The 23,274-nt window shown below is 51.2% G+C and overlaps 1 protein-coding gene across 3 annotated transcripts in view; it reads right to left on the reverse strand.

Annotated features, from left to right (window-relative positions):
• Positions 1–23,274, reverse strand: part of SCARA5 (scavenger receptor class A member 5) — a 130,078-nt gene that overhangs the window by 105,558 nt on the left and 1,246 nt on the right. For 2 of the 3 annotated variants that reach the window (XR_010339615.1, XM_012435243.2), the window contains exon 2: positions 18,976–19,102. Coding sequence is in view for 1 of the 3 variants with exons in the window: in XM_012435243.2 (XP_012290666.2) it covers positions 18,976–19,087 (112 nt within the window). In the remaining 2 variants the exon portion in view is untranslated. Of the gene's footprint in view, positions 1–10,067; positions 10,710–18,975; positions 19,103–23,274 lie in introns of those variants that run through there. The other variant, XR_010339616.1, reaches the window with a different exon arrangement.

Here is a 23,274-nt window from a genome sequence, read left to right on the forward strand (position 1 = left end):
TCAAATGTTAGTTAGCGGCAAATCCTGCCCCAGGACCCAGGTTGATCTTTTAGCTGAACTTGTCCTTGAAGGCAGCCTTCTCAGACGGCCCGTGCAGAGGCTTACTGACCTCCACCTGCTCTGTCGACTGAAAGTGGAAAGAAGGGATGCTCTCCCGGATGCCAGCAGGACGTCACTGAGGCATAGCATTGAATCACATAGGAATCACAGGGTGAGGGGCAGGGGGGAAGCATTTAAAAAAAAAAAAAGTATATCCCTTTAATGCTTGTTCCTTACCCCCTGTGGGTGAGACCCCTCTCTGAAAGGACTGTCCCCCACTTTAAGAGTATCACTAAGGCCAGGGGCAGTGGCTCACACCTGTAATCCCAATACCGTGGGAGGCCAAGGTGGGCAGATCACTTGAGGTCAGGAGTTCAAGACCAGCCTGGCCAATATAGTGAAACCTCATTTCTACAAAAAATACACAAATTAGCTGGCTGTGGTGGCATGTGCCTGTAATCTCAGCTACTTGAGAGGCTGAGGCAGGAGAAACACTTGAACCCGGGAAGCAGAGGTTGCAGAGGGCAGAGATTGTGCCACTGCACTCCAGCCTGGGCATCGCAGTGAGACTCTGTCTCAAAAAAAGAAAGAAAAGAAAAGAAAAGAAAAAGAGTGTGACTAATTGGAGTGGGCAAAAAAAGGACGTCTTGTCAAGAGATGCTAAAATAATTGATATTTAGAAAACATCTTGAAAAATGGTGCCAAGTTTCCAATTCTTTGTAGGTTTCCATTTGTAGGAAGGTACCTCAAGGGTCATATATCACTTCTCAGGTATCACTACTACCTCCTTGGCCTCAGGAGGTTTTATGACCACAAGAGAAATGGTGGTGACTATTGGTACCTCAGGATCCACACAGCCCCGGTCCCCCAGAGGTATTGTTATGTAAGGAATATTTTCCCACTCATTGACTTTGTTTTATTATAAATACTGCCGTTAAGCCAGCTAAACGGAGCTTTACATAATATTCGCATAAGACATTGGGTGCAGTGTGGAGCAAGTTGTCAAATACAAATCCAACGACCATTCTTACTTATCCTTACATGTTAGCAAGTTTCGAAGAGTTGAGCTGATTTTCTGCTAAGACAAAATAGAGCACATCTTTCTAACTCCCCCTAAATCTTTTCTGGGATTTTCTATCCCTTACCATGCATTAGGATCCATGATGGGTTTTGCTCCTAAATATGTAGGCTTCCAATAATATTTCATCTTTTTTTTTCCTTCTGGTGAGAGCCACTAGCTGTTCGGTTGCAACTTACCAGAGAAAAGTCTATTTCTCCCAAGAGTCAGAGTGGGAGGTAAAGCATTGAATAATATGACACAAATATTGGTTTCGTTCTCATGGTGGTAGCTTCATCTCTCCTGCTGAGCCCTGCTTCCTCCTTAGCCTCGTGACAGAATAGAAGGAAGAAAATCACACAGCCATGAACACGGCTAACCTGAAGTCTGCTTTTGTCGTCTGCATATGTGTTGCTAGTTCACTGTAGGTGTGAGTCAAAGTGCAATGATGTCACTCTATTTTTTTTCCCATAAAAAGAATAGTTCCCTTGCCCTCTACCTGAGGCTTCTGTTTAATAGCAAGCACCTACTTGTGACAGGTGCCTTAAGCAACCAACACAGACCTTCCTCTGAGAGAGCTTCATTCTTTCAGCAAGACTTGGTTACTTTGGGCATTAAACCAAGTCTATTTTAAATAGCGCATAATGAGGGTTACAAAGAGAGGTTTCCCACAAATGGTTAGACAAGCAGAACATGAATGGTCTGGCAAGACCCTTAGAGAATCTGATTGCAAGGGAAGAAGACAATTTAAGACAACAAGTTAAAAGGCTGCCCAAAACACATTTGTGGACTTTTATTTTTTCCAAGTGGCAGCAGCATGTTAGCTGGGTAAACCCTTCAAATTACTTAAACTTAGTGGAAGGTTACAAACACTCCAGAATAATTCAATCAGCAAAGCCAAGGCAAAAATGATGCCTACTTTGTTAAAAATAATTTAAAGAAACAAATGCACTCTCAAGTCATGAGAAGACACGGAGGAATCTTAAATGCATAATAACTCAGTGAAATAAGCCACTCTTAAAAAGCTACATACTGTATGATTCTAACTATGTGATATTCTGGGATAAACAAAACTATGAAGACAGTAAAAAGGTCAGTGGTTGCCAGGGATTGGGAGGGAAGAAGGGAGGAATAGGCTGAGCACGGGGGATTTTTAGGGCAGCAAAACTCCTTTGTACGGTATTGTAATGGTGGATGCGTGCCATTAGACATTCGGCCAAACCCACAGAATGTTCAACACCAAGAGTGAACCCTAATGTAAATGGGCTCTGGATGATAAAGATGAGTCAACATAGGTTCACTGATTGCAACAAATGCACTACTCTGGTGGGGATATCAGGAGGCTGTGCACGGGAAGGGTGGCAGGTGGGATATATAGGAAAGTTGTGGACTTTCCTTTTGACTTTGCTATTAAACCTGACACTGCCATTAAAAAACAAAGTCTATTAAAAATAAAAGTAGAGCTTTTGACTTAAGGATCGTTGGGGTAAAAACTTTAACAGGCATTTATGGAACACCCACTGTACAAAGCCCTGCTCTGGTAGCCAGCCTTCAAAATGGTCCCCATGATCCCAGCCCCCTCTGCAATCAACTCCCTTCCACGTTGTACCAAGGTTGGTCTGTGTGATCAATAGCATACGGCGTCACTTCCGAACTGAGACAAAAGACACTGCAGCTGCCTTCTGGCTCCCTCTTTCTCTCTTGAAACCTTCATTTGAGGGAAATGAAGCTGCTATATCATAAGCACCCACAGAGAGGCTTATGTGATGAGGAACTGAGGGCTTTGGCTGACAGCCATGTAGATAAGTGAGCCTCTAAGCAGATACTCCAACCCAGTCAAGCCTTCAGATGATGGCAGCCTGGCCGATACCTTCACAGCAACTGAGGTAGAAGGTGAGATTCAACTCCAGAGGTGGGGCTCAGACACCAGACCAAACTGAGGACTAGCTAAAAAAGGGACGGGAGAGAAGCAACTTTTCATAATACACACCCACCAAAGAACCATGTTGTTTACCATTGCCATGGGAACACCCAGACATTACCACCCCTTTCTATGGCAACAACCTGATAACCCACGAGTTACCACCCTTCTTCTAGAAGTTCCTGAATAAGCAGCCCATAGTTTACAAATAATTAAAAATGGGCATAACTAGGCCTGCAGAACTGCCTCTGAGCTGCTGTCCTGGGCACTCTACCTATGGGGTAGCCCTTCTTGGCAGGGAGCAGCACCTCTGCTACTGCCATGTGCTGGTGCTTCAATAAAAGTTGCTGTCTACCACTACTGGCTCACACTGGGATTCTTTCCTGGGCAAAGCCAAGAACCCTCCCAGGCTAAGCCCCAATTTTGAGGCTTGCTTCTCCTGCATCACCACCCCTTGAGAAAGCCTGAGCCAGGACTACTCTGCTAAATTGCTCCTGAATTCTTCCCAGATTATATAGACATGTGTGTGCAAAATTTTTAATCTGAAAAAATTAACAAAATCTTGGCATTTTTTAAACACACCCATAACTTCCTCAGAAACTGCATGAGGAATAAATTTGTTTTATGCTGCTCAGTATTGGGGTAATTTGTTATGCAGCAACAGATAACTAATACACTTATGATAGATGCTGGGAAATACAAAGATGATGCACTATGGGAGGGAGGGACATTGTGAGCATTGTTCACTTCGAACTGCCCAGCTCCCAGGCCAGTGCCTACACATAGCAGATGCTCAGAATATTTGTTGAGAGATTAAGATGTGCCCACTGCCTTTCAGACACAGCCACGGGAGGGGAAGACATGCATAAAAGGGTAACTGCAATGCATGGAAGAATGAGGTCGGTGTAGAAGGGGGCTGTGACACAGCAAAGTGCTGCCTGCACAGGTGGCGACGCATTTGGTGCCAGAGGGAACTGCAGAGTCAGCGTGGAGGAGGTTGCAATTCACTAGTGCATGAAGGACAGCCATTTCTAGATGGGCTGAACTCTATTCTCTCTCTTCACCTCATTGTCCAGTGCACAGCTCTTACAAATTTGAAAACAGTGACTTGAAGGAGCAAACGGTCTTCCCTCTCTGTGTGAACCATCTGCAGGAAGTACCAGACAAAGCTGTTCATAATTAGCAGGTTGTCTGCAGACACAGGCACACACAAGACCAGAGTGCTGGAGAAAACGGTCAACCACCGCCACCACGATGACAACCAGAAGAGGAAACACTCTCCCAAGCTCAAACAGAATCACAGGAAAGATTTTTCCACTTTGCAGTGACCTCCAGAAGTGAGGGTGGTATCTGGAGGCCAGGAAGCCAAGAGGTCTGGAGAGGGCAAGGCCAGTGGCTCTGAGCAAATAATAGAAATGAACAGTGACCTGCCAGAAGAGCCCAGAGTACCAGGCTGGGAGACGTTGTTCATCTCAGTGTGGAGCACGCAGCTGCTTGATAATTGCTGGGAGCAGCAGATAGATGGTTTCCCCGCTGTGGGCATCCTCCTTGCATGCAGCCTGCACAATCCTGCCATAGCTGAGTGTCCCTGGGCTATTACTTTCTTAATATCACTCCACTTAAATACATTTAAACTTAAATTTACTTGGAAGGAAACTTCATCACCTTAAGTGGAAAATTAGTACCTTCCTATTATACATTAAAATAGATACCAGGCCGGGCATGGTGGCTCACACCTATAATCCCAGCACTTTGGGAAGCCGAGGTGGGTGGATCACCTGAGGTCAGGAGTTTGAGACCAGCCTGGCCAACATGGTGAATCCCCATCTCTACTAAAAACACAAAAAATTAATCAGGTGTGGTGGCAGGTGCCTGTAATCCCAGATACTCAGGATGCTGAAGCAGGAGAATCACCAACTCAGGAGGCGGAGGCTGCAGTGAGCCAAGATCCCACCACTGCACTCCAGCCTGGGTGACAGAGTGAGCCTCTGTCTCAATAAAAGACAAAAAGTAGATACCTAACTATTAAAATAACAGATTTATACCAGTGTATCACTCAAAGGCATCTTGAACACCGCTATGTGGTATGTAGCCACATCCTAGGAAACACTGATTTTAATGAAAGTGACTAAGTCAATTCAGTGACATGTTGCAAGAAGAAAGTTGATACACACCAAGGAAATTTCATTTATAGAGAAGCAAAACCAAATTTTACATGTTCAAGTTTTAAAATGGTCGAGGCCAGGCACAGTGGCTCATGACTTGATCCCAGCATTTTGGGAGGCTGAGATGGAGGACTGCTTGAACTCAGGAATCTAAGACCAGCCTGGGCAACATAACGAGGCCCTAGCTGTACAATTTTTTTTTTAAATTAGCCAGGGATGAGCCGGGCGCGGTGGCTCACGCCTGTAATCCCAGCACTTTGGGAGGCCGAGGCGGGTGGATCATGAGGTCAAGAGATCGAGACCATCCTGGTTAACATGGTGAAACCCCGTCTCTACTCAAAATACAGAAAATTAGCTGGGCATGGTGGCGTGTGCCTGTAATCCCAGCTGCTCAGGAGGCTGAGGCAGGAGAATAGCCTGAACCCAGGAGGTGGAGGTTGCGGTGAGCCAATGATCCCGCCATTGCACTCCAGCCTGGGTAACAAGAGCAAAACTCCGTCTCAAAAAAAAAAAAAAAAATTAGCCAGGGATGGTGGTATGTGCCTGTATCCCAGCTACTCAAGACACTGAGGCAGGAGATCACTTGAGCCCAGGAATTCAAGGCTGTAGTGAGCTGTGATGGCACCACTGCATTCCAGCCTGGGTGACAGAGCAAGACCCTGACTCCAAAAACAGAAAAAAGAAGTTCTAGCAGGTAATATGCTAAGAATTAAGCACGACTGAAAGAACCATGTCAGAACCGTGCAAGCACCTCTCGCGCCATCCTCATTATCAACCATTATCTCCTTACCTCTCTGGGGACCCCACTAGTCTCTCAGGTTTTCTGAGGCAAAGTGTGTTTCCCCATCAGCCAGCGAACAGCGAACACATGTGAAAAACAATTATTTTTGTGGCAAAGACTGTCTCTTACATTTGCCTTAAGCAAATAATGACAAATTCTAATGGGCTGGAAAAAACACATTTTTGGAGCAAACTTTTGGTCTAAAAAAATTAAAGCTGGGGCCAGGTGTGGAGGTTTATGCCTGTAATTTCAGCACTTTGGGAGGCCAAGGTGGGTGGATCACTTGAGATCAGGAGATTGAGACCATCCTGGCCAACATGGTGAAACCCCGTCTCTACTAAAAATACAAAAATTAGCCAGGTGTGTTGGTGCAGGCCTGTAATCCCAGCTACTGGGGAGGCTGAGGCAGGAGAATCACTTGAACCTGGGAGGCGGAGAGTGCAGTGAGCTGAGATCACGCCATTGCACCCCAGCCTGGGTGACAGAGCAAGACTCCGTCTAATAAAATAAAATAAAAGCTGGGTTTTCTTTGCATATCCAGGGCCTCTGACTGCTTCTTTGTGCCCATGCGGGGAAACTGTAGAAGCCAATCACTGGAATAGAATCGATACTTTACTCCTGGCCAAGAGTCCAAATCACCCGTGAAGCTCCTTAGTCACACCAAGGCCTAAGCCCCTCCCCTGGATGCTCGCACTCTGATTCAGTGGTGAAATCACAGGTCCAGGGCACGGAGGCTGCAGCTCTGCAGCAAGGCATTCGTCATATCAAAAGGGAAGGTGAAGACACATTCTTGGAAAGCAAATAAAGTGTCTTACTATTATTAAGAGCTTGACTTATAGGGTGAAAAAAATTCCTTGATTTCTTTTCAATAGGACACATTGAAAATGGAGTTGTATCAAATGATTTTATTATTCCTAGAGGTAAACATTTAGAGGCGTTCCTCCTACATGTCATCTTAGCCAAAAGGCAAAGAAGCGACGTGACAATGTTCCTCTCCCTGTGTCCATGTGTCCCAGAACTTAAAGTATAATAATAATAAAAAATAACTTGGAGCAGGAATGCCCCCAAAGCGTTTTTGCTGAAATACTGTATCCTGGGGGTAGAGAGGTGTTTGGCAGTGGGGATTAAAGGATAGGAAAGTTTGTATGAAAACAACTCAACCCTGGCACGCGGAGCTGAGGGTGAGTAGGGAGAGCATCACCCAGTGTCAGACCACATCGTGGACAGCACCTTGACCCTCTGGAGCCCCTTTCCCTGTACTGAGCAGGCAGCATCCCTCACAGCGCTTCGGGGGAAAAGCGTGGGTTTGGGGCTCTGTGGAGGGCAATTCTAAGCCTGCCTCTGTCATGCATTAACTGTGAGACCATGAGAGAGTGTTCTGGCAGCACCCTTCATCACAATGTCCTTTCCTTGAAAAACTAGTGTTTCAGTTTTTTAGTCATAATTTTAGAGCAGTTTGGAGTTATCCAAATTTATTTCTCCCCTGCCATTTTAAAAGAAATTCACAAATTGGATCTGATAAAAAATGAATGTTTATTTCCAAAGAAACTGGCTCTAAACAACATAGAAAAACAGAAGGCAATGATTCCATTGTTACCTCCTAGAGTTGTAACAGCAGCAAATACTCACTTCCTTCTTGTTCTCTTTGGCCCCACAGCTCATAAACAGCAGGTGGAGACAGGGTTTTATTGCTGGAAGGAACCTCAGAGCTCAGCTCATCCAAGGAGCTTCGTGAAACCCACCCAAGTCTGACTTCATGAGTTACTCACTCACCGCTCACATTGTTCACTGTAATGGCAGCCCCAAATAACCTCTGTCTTTGAAGCTGTCACCACTCTCTGGCTTTCATGGGGACTCCATAAGAGAAGGAAGGAAAGTATGAAGCAGGGGCACTGCCAAGAAGAGCCACCACCCAAGTCCTGCCTGCCGTTGCAGCGGACCCAGGGAAATAAGTCTCCCTGGAGCCTGGGAGGGTCCTGAACAATGTAATATTGTGAATTCTATATCAACCTGGTCATCATCCTGAATCCCGGCCAAAATAAATAAATAAATAAATCTCCTAAAGCTCTTGGAATTTCCAGAGTCATCAGAGTGGTTTTTGAATATTCACAAGATGACTGGGTTTGGGGACCCCTAGAATGCCTCAGGATGGGGGCTGGCCACTGGAAAGACCAAGGCAGGATCAGAGAGTTGGGATTTTCAGCCTTACCCCCCAACCTTCAGGAGAAGAGAGAGGCTGAAGGTTGAGTTGATTATTAATAACCAATGATTTAATCAATCATGCCGACATAATGAAGCTTCCATAAAAACCCAGGTTTGGAGAGCTGAGCGTGCAGAGGTTCCTGGAGGGCAGCACAGTTGGGGAGGCATGGAACACAGCATCCTTCCTCCCAGGCTCTGCCCTGTGCATCTCTGCCATCTGCCTGTTTTTCTTTGTATCCTTTGTAATATCCTTTTGAATAAACCTGTAAATGTGAGTCAAGTGTTTGCCTGAGTTCTAGGAGCCACTCTAGCAAATTATTCAAACCCAAGGTGGGGGTCCTGGGAACCCCGATTTACAGCCAGTCAATCAGAAGCACACGCCACACCAGTGCTTATGACTGGCCCAGAAGTGGGCGCCGGGTGGGAGCAGTCTCGTGGGACTGACCCCTCACCCTGTGGGATCTAAGGCTACCACTAGGTACATCGCATCAGGATTGAATTGAACCAGAGGACACCCAGTTGCCATCCACTGGAGAATCCACTGCAGACCTGGCTGTTGATGGGGAGAAATCCTCATCCCTTTTGCTGACCTAAAGTGAAGCATTCTGTGTTGTTGAGTGAGAGAACAGGAAAAAAAAAACAGTTTGGTTTGTTTTTTTCCTCTCTCCAGAACAGCCAACTAGGGTAGAGTGAACACAGTGGCCTCAGCACTGCTGCATCCCAGGTCTGAGTCGTCAGGGCAAACAGCCCAGCCAGGGCACGCGGGGTAGGAGCCTGGTCTTCCACAGGGCCAGATGCACCCAAAGCTTTCACACCCACTTCTAAGAGACCAGGGGAAGGAGGGACAGCCAGAGCTAATTCCATGCAGAGATCACTCCATCTTGTCACTTCCACATAATGTTTGTTATTTTTCCTCCACCCATCCATGTCCCAAGTCACTCTTCATAAAAATTCTTGAGAACAATCAAGGGCGTGTGTTTGTTTTCAGGAAGGGATGCCCTGTGTGTCTTCTTCTGCAGCTAGGACTGAGGGGTGGAGAGAGAGGAAGCCAGGGGAGGGGAGGGCAGGGTGGCCAAGGTGAGCTGGTGCACCATGGCAGCCAAGTGGGAGAGCCTGAGAGCCCCCAGGAAGAACAAGGGGGTCCTGGGGCTGGTGGAAGATGCCACTACTCATGCCCCAAATGCACAGTGCACGGGTTGGAAAGAATGCGGTGTCAATGCAGTGAGACTCAAGCAAACAGCAGACTCAGGGTTCTGCCTAATATCAGGCCAAAAGACCCTTCCCCTACAGATTGGCCCCAGCTCCTTGTCCAGAAGATTCTCTGTTCCCCGCCGGCCCTTTGTCAATGGCAACAAGTCACTTAAAGAAATCTGCAAGTTGGAAGCCAGGGCTCAGCTATTTCCTTTTTTAAATCACTACCCTTTCTAGATTGCTCATTCTGCCCACACCTGGTCCACTTTGGTTTGATGAGTTGGTTTCTCCTCTGGGCAGGAACAAATGAGTTGAATACACCTGTCTCACTCCCAATTCCCACCACCTTTGGGTTGGAAGACAAATGCTGAGAGCCTCGCCCCTGCCACTTGTAGGGGATTGAGTCAGACATCCCCAGAAGCCTCCAGCTCTGCTACCTGTGCACAAAAAGCACAGCAGGCCATGCCAGAGGAGGGAGCTCAGCAGATCTGGGCAAAGATGATGGGGATGAGGTGCCCTAGGACTTTGGACGCTCCTTGAAAACTCCTCCCCGCAAAACCTCGCAGCCTCACCAGCAGTTTCTGCTGAAGCCAACCATCAGGAACACCTGAGCCCTCAGTCCTGGCTTAGCAAGCCTCACTGCCTTAGTCCAGGCTGCTACAGCCAAGCACCCTAGCCAGGGTGGCTCATAAATGCAAATGTACTGCTCACAGTTCTGGAGGCTGAAGTCCAAGATCAAGGCACTGGCAGATCCGGTGTCTACATAGCTGTCCGCCTCTTCACAGTCTCCTCCCACGGTGGCAAGAAAGTGAGGAAGTGGCCGGGGGTCCCTTTTATAAGGGCACTTATCCCCACCCACGTGGGCTCCACCCCCATGACCTAATCACCTCCCAGAGACCCCACCTCCTAATCCCATCATTTGGGGGGTTAGGATTTCAACATAGGAATTTGGAGAGGACACATTCAGTCCATTGCACCCACAGAAAACCCAGAGAAACCCCAAGGCCCCCCATCACCCACGGTTGACTCCAAACAGCTGTGTTTATCCTCCTTTCGTGCCCCGACTTCTGAAACCTTCCCGCAGCGGCCCTGGGCTCCCCGCTGGTCAGCTGTGAAACCTCCCGTTCCCTCCGCCTCTGCCTCTGGAGTTACTTCTACTTTCTTGTTCTAAATGAGACCTGCTTCCTGCCTGCCTAACTCTAACCCTGGTCGGGTCTAACTTTTCTTTTCTTTTCATTTTTTTTTTTTTTTTGAGATGGAGTTTCACTCTTGCTGCCCAGGCTGGAGTGGAATGGCGCGATCTTGGCTCACTGCAATCTCAGCTCCCCAGTTCAAGTAATTCTCCTGCCTCAGCCTCCCAAGTAGCTGGGATTACAGGCATGCGCCACCACACCCGGCTAATTTTTTGTATTTTTAGTAGAGGCAGGGTTTCTCCATGTTGGTCAGGGTGGTCTCGAACTCCTGACCTCAGGTGATCCACCTGCCTCAGCCTCCCAAAGTGCCGGGATTACAGGTGTGAGCCACTACGGCCGGCCCCAGGACTTTCCTTTTCCCATTCTCCTCATACACCAGTCATATGCCAGGGTGGTAGATGTTTCTCTTTGCTTCCTTCTAGAACTTTCTCTCTCCTCCCTAAAAACCCCCAGCACTTGTGCTCCTGTTATAAGACTTGACACTGCACCTCACAGATAAGAACTGCCTGCTCCTCCCCTCCCCGGGTCATTGTCGCTGCACTGTCTGTCCTGATCCCCAGATGTCACTGCTCCCAGCCTCCTCTCTTAATTTCAGCCTCCCCGGCCTGGGCCATTTGCTTCTAGCGCCTGGAAACATGGCCAGCCCAAGCAGGGATGGACTCCAAAGGTAAAAGACACACTGAACACCCAGCATGAGGGAAAAACACATAAATATCTCAACAAACTTTACAACAATTACATGTCAAAATGATAATACACTGGATATACTGGATTCACTAACGTGCATTACTGTATTTCAATTAGTTTCTTGTGTCTTTTTTTTTTTTTTTTTTTTTTGAGACAGAGTCTTGCTCTGTTGCCCAGGGTGGAGTGCAATGGCTCAATCTTGGCTCATTGCAACCTCTGCCTCCTGGGTTCAAGCAATTCCCCTGCCTCAGCCTCCCAAGTAGCTGGGACTACAGGTGCACACTGCCACGCTTGGCTGATTTTTTTGTATTTTAGTAGAGACTAGGTTTCACCATGTTGCCCAGGCTGGACTCAAACTCCTAAGCTCAGGCATTCCACTGTGCTGGGATAGGAAGAGAAGGGACTGTCACCTTCACCTGGTTCCCAAAGTGCTAGGATTACAGATGTGAGCCACTGCACCCGGCCCCAGAGCCTGCCTTTTTAAGCACACACAAAGCCATCCCCACAACAGAGACTTCTGAACTTTAGACTCAGGTATCAGAGCCTAGTGAGGCTGTGTATGGGTCTGCGCCAGCGACGTGTCCGCACCCTGAATTTCCTTCCCTCTGGGTCACATTTGGGCAACCTTGCACTTGGGACAGGCTTGTGCTGGTCTGCAGTGGGGAGAAAGGAGAGAGAGGAGAACAGACTAGCTTGAGCGATGGTAAATGACAGAAGTCCTGGGTCCCTGTCTCATGCCTCTTTGTGGCCCTTGCTGCACACTGCACCTGTGGGGCCCCTGAATATACTTGCTGAAAGATGAAGATGAAGAAATGAATGGATGAGCAAGCAAGGAAGTGGAGGCCAGGAGCTACGAGAGGAGGACGGGGGAAGCCATGAGGAATAACCGCCCCAGCCACTCATCACCCCCTCTACTCCAGGGAGACCAGAAGCCCCCCTGCCCACCCAGGGCTCTGTCCTCACCGCAAGCCTCCTTCAAGCCCGTCCACCCCAGACTGTACCAGGCTAGTGGGACAGGCTAGTGGCATCCCCCTCAGACCCTCCTCACTGCCCACGTCCCTGGAGTGATGCCACGTAGGAGACAGCATGGTCCAGGTCTGGGACTTTGGGTGAAGACAGGGAGGGAGGCTCCAGTCCATGCCCGTCTGCATGGGAAGGAGCCCCTGGTGCCTCTGTACCCCCTCCCTCCCTCTTCCCGATGCCTCCTGGAAACAGCAGCCCCCACACTGGGACAAGGAAACGCATCCCTTGGGTCTTCTAGTAGCAAACTTCAGGGGGTCCCTGGGAGCAAAGTGCCTCTGATCAGGATGATGAAGGGATAGACACACACACGCAGAAGAGCCAGGAGCCCTCAGGACCCAGTATATCTTATAGTTTCTAATATTTGAGAAACAGGACTAAAGGAACTTGCTCAATTTCCTGGAGTATCTAGGCCTCATGAGAAGCCCGCTAGTAACCAGAATGCTGCTTTCTTCAGCAGAAGGCTGGGATCAGCCCAGAAACACTCTCCAGGCCAGGGGTCCCTGAGAAGGGGCACGGGTGTTTCTCAGTAGGCTTTGGGTGGCAGCCGCTTCTCCCACCTCATTTTCTCTTCCTCCCCATCTTCACGACCTCTGCAAGCTGTGCAGAGGATTCCCAAACACCAGGGAGGGAAACGAGGATCAAGGGGCTACTGTGTACAAAGCGCTTTACCCAGGTTATATCACATAATCCTCCCACAATGCCTGCGGGGACAGTAACATCATTCTCACTTTGCAGGCAAGGACACTCAAGATTAGAGGGTCAGGGCCCCAGGAGAAACAGAAGGCCCCCTCAAATTAGGACACGTCCCAGGGTTTCATAAAAGGAATGCCTCAAAGGTGTGGCCAGGGTGTGACACCCACAAGGACAGAGCAGCATCCGCGATCTGCTACCACCCTTGGGCCCAAAGCATTAGGGATGGGAGCAGTTCCCAGAACCCGGAAGGGGAAAGCTGAGGCAGACAGGGCAGGTTCCGAGGAGGTGTGGTCTTTGGTGGAGGGACAGGAGCAGCCTGAGGCGACCCAATAGCGCAGAAGCTGGTGGAGTAAGTCCTCCAGCTCCCCTGCCTCCCCTCACCCGGCTCCTGCCAGAGCTCCCCAGTGAGGTCAAGAACAGTGCACCGCACTTGGGGATGCCGAAGCCCCCTGCACCGGGCCTGAGTTCACGCGTGCAAGGACACACAGCTAGTGTGTGCGCTATGGGTTCACAGCCATCCCTGACACACTGCAACATGTGTCACCAAGCCGTCTTATAGAGGGATGGCCCACTGGGCAAAGAGACCCAGAGCACACCTGGCCATGGGCTCTCCTGGGACCACAGACCTGTCTGCTCTTCGTGGGCTGTAGCTCTGAACTGGGTTAATAGCCGCATCTCCTGCTCCAGAGCCTGACGCTGCAACCTGGAGAGGGCGGTGACCCTTCCAGAGGCCCCAGCCAGCCCCTCCCAGGAAATCCATTCCCACCTGTGGGCAGTGGTCCAGCAGCCCTCAGCTGCACCAAGTGAACTGGGGAGATCTGACGGATGAGAAGGTAGATGAGGGGTTCCCCCAGGGGGATCATTTCATTTTATGGGGGAGGAACAGAGATATGGAGAGGCCGGGGTGGAGGCAGGGAGCGTCTGGGCTGCGGGCGTCGGCAGCCGCCAGGAGCATGTGTAACTCATTACCCCCAGGTCCTGTTTGTGGCCACAGATGACGCCATGAGTGGAGGGTGCTGGGGCCGCAGGGGCGAGGGGGACTGCAGTATTTTTCTGACACTAACACCTCTTTCTGGCCCTCAGAAAGTGCTGCAGAGGAGCCAGGCCCAGCCAGCCCCCACCCACCACTCCCAGCTAGGCCTCCTCCTCCACCTCCTGGTGCCAGACTGGAGAGGCCCCGGCTGCATATTGGGGAAACCAAGGTGGGAAGGGGGAAGGTTGGGGGGGGGTAGAAGAGGGTGGCCAGACACCAGCCCCTGGGGGTTCTGTTCAGAGGGTGGTGTGAGTGAGCATCCATCAGAGGCCGCCAGAGGCAGCCTGGCTCCAGAACCTTCCAGGTCCTATTTGGACTTGGCCCTTTCAAGTAGTTCCAGCCCCACAGGAGGACCCTCGGCCACTGCCAGGCTCCACGAGGTGAGGAGGACGGGGCCTTCCATCAACAGCACCCCGAGGAGGACAGCGATGACCAAGATGCAAGGGAGGTGGCAGATTCCAGAGGTGGCCCTGACCAGGCCTGCAAGGAGGGGGGCCCCAAAGGCATCAGAGAGCAAGGGGTGTCTGGGGGGCCTTGAAGGGTGTGGAGACAGGACGACCTGGAGGAGCCGGGCATGGTGGCTGCTCAGAGAGGGGACAGAGGAGCCAAGGCACCTGACAGTCCCTTCTCTTCCTATCTCACATAGCAAGTGAAGAAAGGGAAGGGATAAAAGCAGGGAGGGCAAACAGAGGCAAGGAGGGGCGAGAAGGAAAGCGCAAAAGCAACAGGTCCCGTGCAGAAGTGGAACGTTGCCTGCAGGCGCTGCTCGGGGAGGGTCCCTTCATCTGCACTAAGAAGCTCACTGTGCATCGAGCCCCACCCAGCCCATACTCCGGGGGTGTCCCCTCACCTCCTCTCTTTCTTTTCCTCCCCTGGCCTCTGGTGGTGGCTGCAGGGAGTGCCTTTTATCTCTGGACCGACCACCTGCCCAAGCCCATGAAAGAGGGACCAGCACCTCCACCTCCAGGAAGTGCCACCTCGTCCAATGGGTGAGCCGCCTGTCACCTGCCATTTCTTGTCCCTGTTTCTCGGGTGGGTGGGAGGAGGGCATGCGTGGGTGAACCAGGTGAAGGCTGGTCCCTGGACAGGGGCACTCACACTTGCCGGCTGGGTGAGTGTCTGTTGGGGATGCCAGGAGCCACATCGTGAACTGAGCTTTTCCAGGTTTAAGGCAGATTTGGCACTTGGATTCCCACGTGCCTCCTTGTCTATTTCCCAGTTGGTTCCAAATCCAGAGGTGAGGGGAGTCACTCCTTAGCGCCCTCAGCCCAACCCCGTGGAATCCCCATCCTGGGAAGGAGCCTGCATCCCAGGTACAGAGACTCAGTCGGGTTCCAGCTCCACCACTGACGACTTGAGTGGACTGAGCACATCATTTAGCAACGATCACAAAGACTTCCTGGACACCTGCCACCTACAAGGTCCCGAGAGAATTCCAAGAGGAGCAAAACACCGTCCTGACCTCGAGGGTCTCAGTGACGATGAGACTTGCACGCCATAGCACACGGGCCACGAGAGGGGGCAGCTCATCACATGCAGCAGGAACAGCGGGGAGCCTGCCAGGACCAGACCAGGCTCAGCAGGTCCCACTGGCAGGGAAGGCTGTGTCTTACATTCATGTCGGGGCTGTAAGTTCGTGACTTTGCCTCCCCTGATCCCACTATCCCCACAGGCAGCTCCAACCAGAAGTGCCGTCCCTCCACCCCTCCTCCCACCACTTGCCCTCCATTGAAGGAGGAAGTCCCATAAGGGACTTGGAGCTTGTCCTGGGCCTCACACTTCACCGTCTTCATGTACTAAATAAAGGCTGAAGGGCAGCCCTGACTGGTTTCAGCGGTGCTGGCTCTCCCTTCCTTTCCCATCTCTTCCCCTGCTCCTCTCCTTTCTGCCCAGCCCCATCCTTTCCTCTTCCTCTCCCATTTCACTCTGCAAAGATGAGGATCAAAGAAACAACAAAACCCTTCAGAAACAGATCAAATCTGGCTTGAATTTCCCCAAGTCAAGCTCATTGTTTTCCTCTCAGAAATGAAAGGAAAAGGGGGAAAAATCAAATTGGAAGCACACAACTCTGATGTCACTGGCTTCATCGCAACACTCTACTCTACCTGGGTTCCAGCCCCCAACCTGGCAGCCAGGAATGAAGACAGACCCAGAGAAGTTGGCAATCAGGTGTAGAAGGTGTATGCTTTGCCACATTTAGACTTCAAGGATCCCTCTGTTCATCCATCCATCCATTCATTCATCCATCTATCCATTCATCTATTCATCCATCCATCCATTCATCTATTCATCCATCCATCTACTCATTCATCCATTCACTCGTCCATCCATTCACTCATCCATCCATTCATCTATTCATCCATCCATTCATCCATCCATCTATTCATCCATCCATCCATTCATTCATCCATCCATCCATTCATCTATTCATCCATCCATTCATCCATCCATCTACTCATTCATCCATTCACTCATCCATCCATTCATCTATTCATCCATCCATTCATCCATCCATCCATTCATCTATCCATCTATTCATCCATCTGTCCATCCATCCATTCATTCAAAAAATGCCTAGTGAGCACCTACTGCATGCTGGGCTTGGGAGACATCAATAAACAAAACGGAGATGCCTGCTATGGTCCAGCCTATATTCTTGCCGTGGGGAACGGATAATGAATGATACATGTAAATAAGAAGACTACAGTGTCGGGAGGAAGTCAGACCACGGAAGAAAGGAAAAAGAGTCAGGAAAAGGGGCATGGAAACTCAGGCCTCAGAGAAGGTGGGAGCTGAGCAAAGTCCTGGGGGAGGTGAGAGCATGAACCAAGCGGGACGGGGCAGTGATGCACGCTGCGGGATGTCAGGGGAGCTCCCTTCTAAGGGCAGAAGCCTCAGGTGAGTGAGCCAGAGGTTCCCTGCCAAGCCTGGGGCAGCGCAGAGGGGAGAGGCACGGGACCTCCTGGGGAAAACTGTCAGCACCCAAGTTTTCACTCCCACTGAAGCAGAGCCACAGCCATGCTTTGCCCAGCATAGCATCATATTCTGACTTGGGGTTGAAAAGGGCCACACCCCTAATGCAATGGCCAGGTCTGATTTTACACACAGAATTTTAGAACCAGATAGGACCTCAGAGATACCTGCCTACATCCCCAATTGGCAGATGAGTACACGGAGGCCCACAGAGGGTCACAAGCCCAGGAGGGGCGGGTCAGCCTGGATTCCACACCTCTCAACCTCTGCTGTCTGCTCTGCCCTGGGACCTGGCATCAGGGAACCCTGGGACAGGACATAGCTAGCGTGGCTCTCAAAGTGTCCTCTGATGGAGTCCCCACAGCAGAGGGGCCCAGAAGGTGCAGTGGCCAGGGCTGCTGTTCCGTTTCAGTTCTCTGGTTCAAATGAGCTTTCTTTAAAAAAAAAAAAATGGGGTTCAGAAAAAGGGAGAGTAAGATGAGGAAGTGGGAGGCGGGTATGGTGGCCCCAGGGACATCCCACCCCTGTGGCCCCCCAGGCTGGCCCTGATGGTCCTCTCTAATCACCCCACTGTGCTGTACCCAGTCTTTCCAGCCAAACCAAGTCTCTTTGCTGATGTGCCAGTGGATACGGACGCCACCTTCCCCTTTGCCGATGGAGTGATGGGGGCTCTGCGTGGGGCCAGCACCCCAGGCCTTCTCCTCTGCCCGAGTGGCATGAGCCTTCCAGAAACCGTAACACAGCTTAGTGTCACACAGCTAGGAATACCTTCCCCATCTCTCCTCTTAGACAATCTTATTCAGTCTTCCAGCCCTTTTCCAGAAAGCCCTCTGCCCGCTTGACTTCATTACTCACGCACATTTTGGCCTACTTCATATTTGAGGTAACTGTTCCCATGCCAGCCCCTTCTACTGGGATCATAAGCTCTTTGAGGGCAAATACTGGCTTCTCTTTGGAGCACCGCTGGCGGCCCACCCTGGCCTGATGCCCCGTGGATCCTCAGAATACGCTTGTTGATTGGAATCTGGAGGAAGAGCCACCCTGGTGGAAGATCCTAGGGTGGGGTGAGCAGCTGCACAGGTCGGAAGCCCAGATCTCCTGTCTCCTCTGCCTGCGGAGACCCTCCCTGCTCTCTGCCTCTCTCAGCCACCGCGATTCTTTCCCTACACTCAGCACCAGGTGGGAGGAATGCAGGACTGGCGGAAGAGAGGAGTGGAGTCATTGCTCTTGAGTAATTTTAAGAGGCAGTTGGCAGAGTGGAGCAAAATGAGAGAGGGAAAAGGTCTGTCTCTCCTTGGTGGGAACTCTTTGAAGGCTCTTCGGTAAGTTTCATTCTATTTCTCTCTGACATGGGGGTGAGTTCTCCTCTCCGGGCATGCGCTGCAGTGAGGAGTGTACTTGTTCGTGCAGCAAGGGTTTATCAGGCACTGGCTGGGTGCACAGGAGCCAGGCTGGTGGAAAAGCATGCTGGGCTCCTCCAAAAGAAACTGCATCACTGGGATCTCCAGGGTTTTGGCAAATAAGCAACCCCTGAGATGCAGGGCCTTCGGGGTCACTGGTGTGGGGTCCCCTTTCTGTGGCAAGACCAGGGCCTTGCACCCAGGGGCAGGATGAGCACCTTGGGGGGCTGTGTTTGCCCCTCACAAATGCTTCAGAAAGTGGGTGGGAGGCCCCTCTCCTCACCTGAGAGGGTCTTCGTGATTGGCTCAGAGCCCTTGCCTGACCACAGTCTCTCTCTCAGAGTGAGGAGGCTGGTGCTGGACCCCCTAGGACTGATAAGCTGTGCGATCTGTCCATCTGTTAAATGAGTACTCATCTTGCTGACAGGTTTGTTGAGATGAATGAATGAGAAAACTCAGTGGAAAAGACCTTTTAAAGCACCAAGATCAATAGATGCTCTATTAAATGGGGAGGTCACCAGCACTCACAGGCAATGTCGAGGTTGGGTGTGGGGTAGGGCTCCTTCTCCACCCCCAGGCCAGATCTCGTGCCCCAGAACTGAGCCAGCTGCACTCACCATCCTCACACAGGTTCAGTTTGGACAGGCTCCTGCCATCAAAGGAATCCTCGCAGATGGAGCTGGCGTCGCAGTCGCTGACGGTGTGCAGGTACATGGCTTTGTTCTCCATCGCACCCTGCAACAGCTGCAGAGACGGCAAGAGGGGAGGAGAGGGAGGACGGACGCAGGGAGAGAGACAGAGAATCAACTGTAGGTGGAAACAGAGGCAAATGGATAGAACAAGACGCCCACTCCTGGTTCTGAGCCTGAATGCCGGGACCCTCTGCTCATCACCAGGACCCAGGTGCCATCTTCCACATCCTTGGAGCCCTGATGCCCCCACCGCCAGCTTCCTCAGGGCTTCGGAAGACCAAGACCCTTGGACTTTTCTGATGGTGGGATGTAACCTTTCCTTTCAACAACTCTCAGCGGGGCTGGAGTCCTGAGCTGGGCCCACCGTGGGTCACACTGGGTGGGGCCAGGAGGAGGTAACCCAGCTGACCCAAAAGGTGACCTGCGAGCAGGTTCTGAGCCCTTGGAAGCCCTGGGCATGCCGGAGAGACTTGAGCTTCTGTTCTGTGTTGGAAATGAAGGAAGGAAACTAGACACGAAGGCGCCTTTCAGAGGGGTACAGAGACCACCTGCAAACACAGCTGCAAGGACCAGGACTGCTCTCAAATCCAACGACACTGGCATGTCGGAAGGAGCACAGCTCAGTGGGACCACAGCAGGGATCTGTCTACCGAGGTGGGGCCGGAAGAGCAGGGAGCCTCTGTGGGGACCCCCACACACTAAGCATCCGGGCAGCTTTTGGCCAGGGGAGGGATCCTGTCTGTACGGCCCCCTGAGCTGACTCACTGGGTCTCTGGGTCTACACCATAGTGTTCCAGGAACATATATTGACTTAAGAGAATCCTATGCTCTTTGAAAGGAAACAGCCTGTTTACACAACGTGTACAACATAATCCCATTTTGTAAAAGATGTACACATAAGGTGTGTGTGGCTGTCAGACGCTATGATGGCTCCGGGTGAGAAACATATTACTGGACCGTGGCTGGAAGCGATTGTGGGGATTTCATATTTCTTTTTGCTTTCAGATTTTCTGGGTTTTCTATGACGCATTTGCATTCCTTATGTAATGAGAAGAATCTGTTTTTTTTTAAGTCAAATTACGAAGTATTTACATCAATTATTTGATACTGTTTTTGTCACAAACATGCTCAGTGACTTTATAAATTATTCTCTACCTTCTCAAGGTTCCAGCCATAAGTTTATCTAGACCTTTGTTGCTGATGCTCTTTAGTTATCTGGACTTTAAACCAAAAAATAGCCATTGTTTGTTTAAATAATAAATCCTTTGGAAGATAAAAGCCCCATGAGGATGGGTCCCAGGCCATCCTCAGATGCAATGGAGCAAACTCAACCCTTCAACCCAGAGGAGCCTGGGAGGAGAGCATGCAGGGGCTGGCAGGTGGCAGAGGGGGGACAATGCCTGTTGATTGAGAGATCAGTCAATCAGTTCCTCTTCAGAGGGAGGGTGGGCAAGGAGGCGTGGCAACTTTCAAAAATAGACATAATCAGGGAAGGAGGCTGGCCGGGTTGCTGTGCAGCAGAGCAGAACACGAACCCTGGATTTTCTCTTTCTTTCTTTTTTTTTTTTTTTGAGACAGGGTCTCACTCTGTCACCCAAGCTGGATGGCAGTGGTGCAATCTCGGCTTACCACAACCTCCACCTCCCGGGTTCAAGTGATCCTCCCAACTCAGCCTCCAGAGAGTAGCTGGGATTACAGGCACATACCACCACATCCTGCTAATTTTTTGCAGAGATGAGTTTTCACCATGTTGCCCAGGCTTGTCTGAAACTCCTAGACTAAAGTGATCTACTGGCCTCGGCCTCCCAAAGTACTGGGATTATAGGTGTGAGCCACTGTGCCCAGCTGAACCCCCTATTTTCATGACTTGAGTTTGGTCTCCAGACACCTCTGACATTAGGGCTGAGAGGTTCTGGTCAGAACTGACCAGTCACTGTATACATGTCCTTCCAATGACCCAGGACGGCTGGAGGCCTCTGCTCTTAGCCCTTCTCTACATCCCCCACAACGGGCACACACATGCACAGCCATGGGGCTCCCAGTCTCTGCGGGCCTCTCCACCAGGCTATGGGAGGGATGGAACAGGGGGTGGTCGGCAGCTCTGCCAGGATCTCTCCTCCCTGCCCTGGACACCACCCACTCTGGCTTCCCATTGCTGCAGTGGTGTCCAGTTCTCCGGGCGCCGAATCCTGGCTCTCCCCCCAAGTCCTCCACCCAGGGGAGGCCTCTAGGTGGGGCTCCAAGCAGCTCCAGCACTGCTCCGCTGCAAGGGACCCTCCCTCGTTTCACGAGCACTGTGTACAGCACCCCTCCCTCTGGCTTCACTCCTGGGGGGCTGTGGAGCAGGAGGTCCATGTCTCTTCTGCCTGCAATAACCCTCCCTCTGCCAAAGGCAACAGCCTCTGCTGCCCAGAGGTCACACAGAGCTGGACAGGGCGCTGCCACCATGCTGAGCCTAGGCAGTGAGGTGAGAGGCCCCACTGCCATTTCCACCTTCCTCCTCTTCTCATCAGCTCCTGGGATGGGGCTGGGATTCACACTTGTTAGCCAGAATGTGTCTGAAGGGCGGCGGTCTCCTTCCTCCTCCCTGCATTTCAGCCTCGGAGCAGGAGCCCAGGAAAGCTGCTGGGGAGAGGGGCTGGGGCCGAGCGGGGCCAGATGTGAGTGCACAGGGCTTGGAAAAGCTCAGCCAGCTCTGCTCACGTTTGTTACTTGGAATGAAACCTACGCATGTTGGTTCTGCCCAGGTTTTCTTGGGGGCTGTTTTTCTTTCCTGGGGAAGAGGCAGGTTTTGGGACCCTCAGATCACGGGTCTTACTGCCTTTGGACCAAGTCTGTGCTCTAGAAGACGAAACTGATGGCAAGTGCGGGGATGGCAGGGCAATCCCTGGCACCTGCACATGCCCCACGGGGTACAGCCCATTTGCCATGTGGGATGATCCTCCCAGGAGCACTGTGATGGGGGCAGGCTGGTGGCATTTGCATTCCATCACAACCATTTTAAAGATAAACCAACCCAGACCAAAGAGGCAAGAAGGAACGGATATCACAGCAGGAAGAGGCCCCGGGCATGGGTTTCCCACCCAGGGCGCCGGCTCAGCTGCAGGGTTGCTTTGTCTGGGAATTGCATGTCAGCGCCTTTTGGTGGCCACTTTCTAGGTCCCAGATCAGGCAGGGAAGAGAATCCCACCTCGAAGAGCCAGTGTACTCCAGCAGGTGGGGCTCCTGGGACTGAGGCAGGGCTCTGAGAGCTTGGAGCACATGGGCAAGATGTGGAAGCCACGGTGACCTGCAGGTGAAGCCCGAAGAGCCTGGACCTCAACTTGCAACTGAAAGAGGAAGCCTTGCTCTAACGCGGGTGGGTGGGGAGCGCCCTCTCCACTAACCTCTTGGCAGTCATGACTTACTTCCAGGCAATTAGAAGGGCGGGTTCAGGGCCAGGGATCTGCCTCTAGATTCTGCATTTTCGAGCTGGAAAAGCCCTCAGCCCTCCGTGCCCTGCAGCACTGGCTCTCTGCAGGAATGCGGGGAGCACAGAGGCCAAGGGCTCCCAACCTAGCTCCCCTGCTTACTGGTTTCTTGGGGAACTTGGCTCAGTCAGCTGACCTCATTCGGCCTCAGGTGCATCACCTCTAAGATGGGAAGGTCAGTATCTGCTGGTCACTCAGGGTCACTGTGAGCCTCCCATGAGATAATACATGTGGCATGGCTTTACAAAGAAGGTCACTCAGGGGAGCTGGTGGCAGAGCCTGATTAGAATAAGCAGCCCCCAGCATCTTCTGAACCTGCCAGGCAGCCAGGTAGGGAGGCGTCCAGGTTCCCAGGGCCTCCTTCCTATCTAACCAGTCCCGGAAACAAAGCTCTTTGAAGTTCCCTTTGCAAAAGGCAATCGCAAATGCACTCTAGGGCTGAAATCTGGACCCTGGCTCTCCAATCCTTCTCTGGACATCAGAAGGACCCAATTAATTCTTCCTCTAAGTAGGTAGCACGAGCCTCACTTGCTGCTCCCAAGTCAGTTTCTATGGGTACCAGCATCTAACTTTGCAGGGTTTACGGCTTTTCTTTGGATTGCCTCACTTGAAACTTCTCAACATCAAGGAAAAAATCACATTGAGTGTGGCCCCTCTCCAGAGAGAGAATCGCTAAGGAGGTTTAAAATGTTTTCCTCCTTTAAGTGTGCTTAGTTACACGAAATCATAACCCAAAGTTGGACAGGGACAGATG

This window comes from Aotus nancymaae, unplaced genomic scaffold (assembly GCF_030222135.1).
Source record: "Aotus nancymaae isolate 86718 unplaced genomic scaffold, 86718_ANA_hifiasm-v0.15.2.pri h1tg000079l, whole genome shotgun sequence".
NCBI classification, from domain to species: Eukaryota; Metazoa; Chordata; class Mammalia; order Primates; family Aotidae; genus Aotus; species Aotus nancymaae.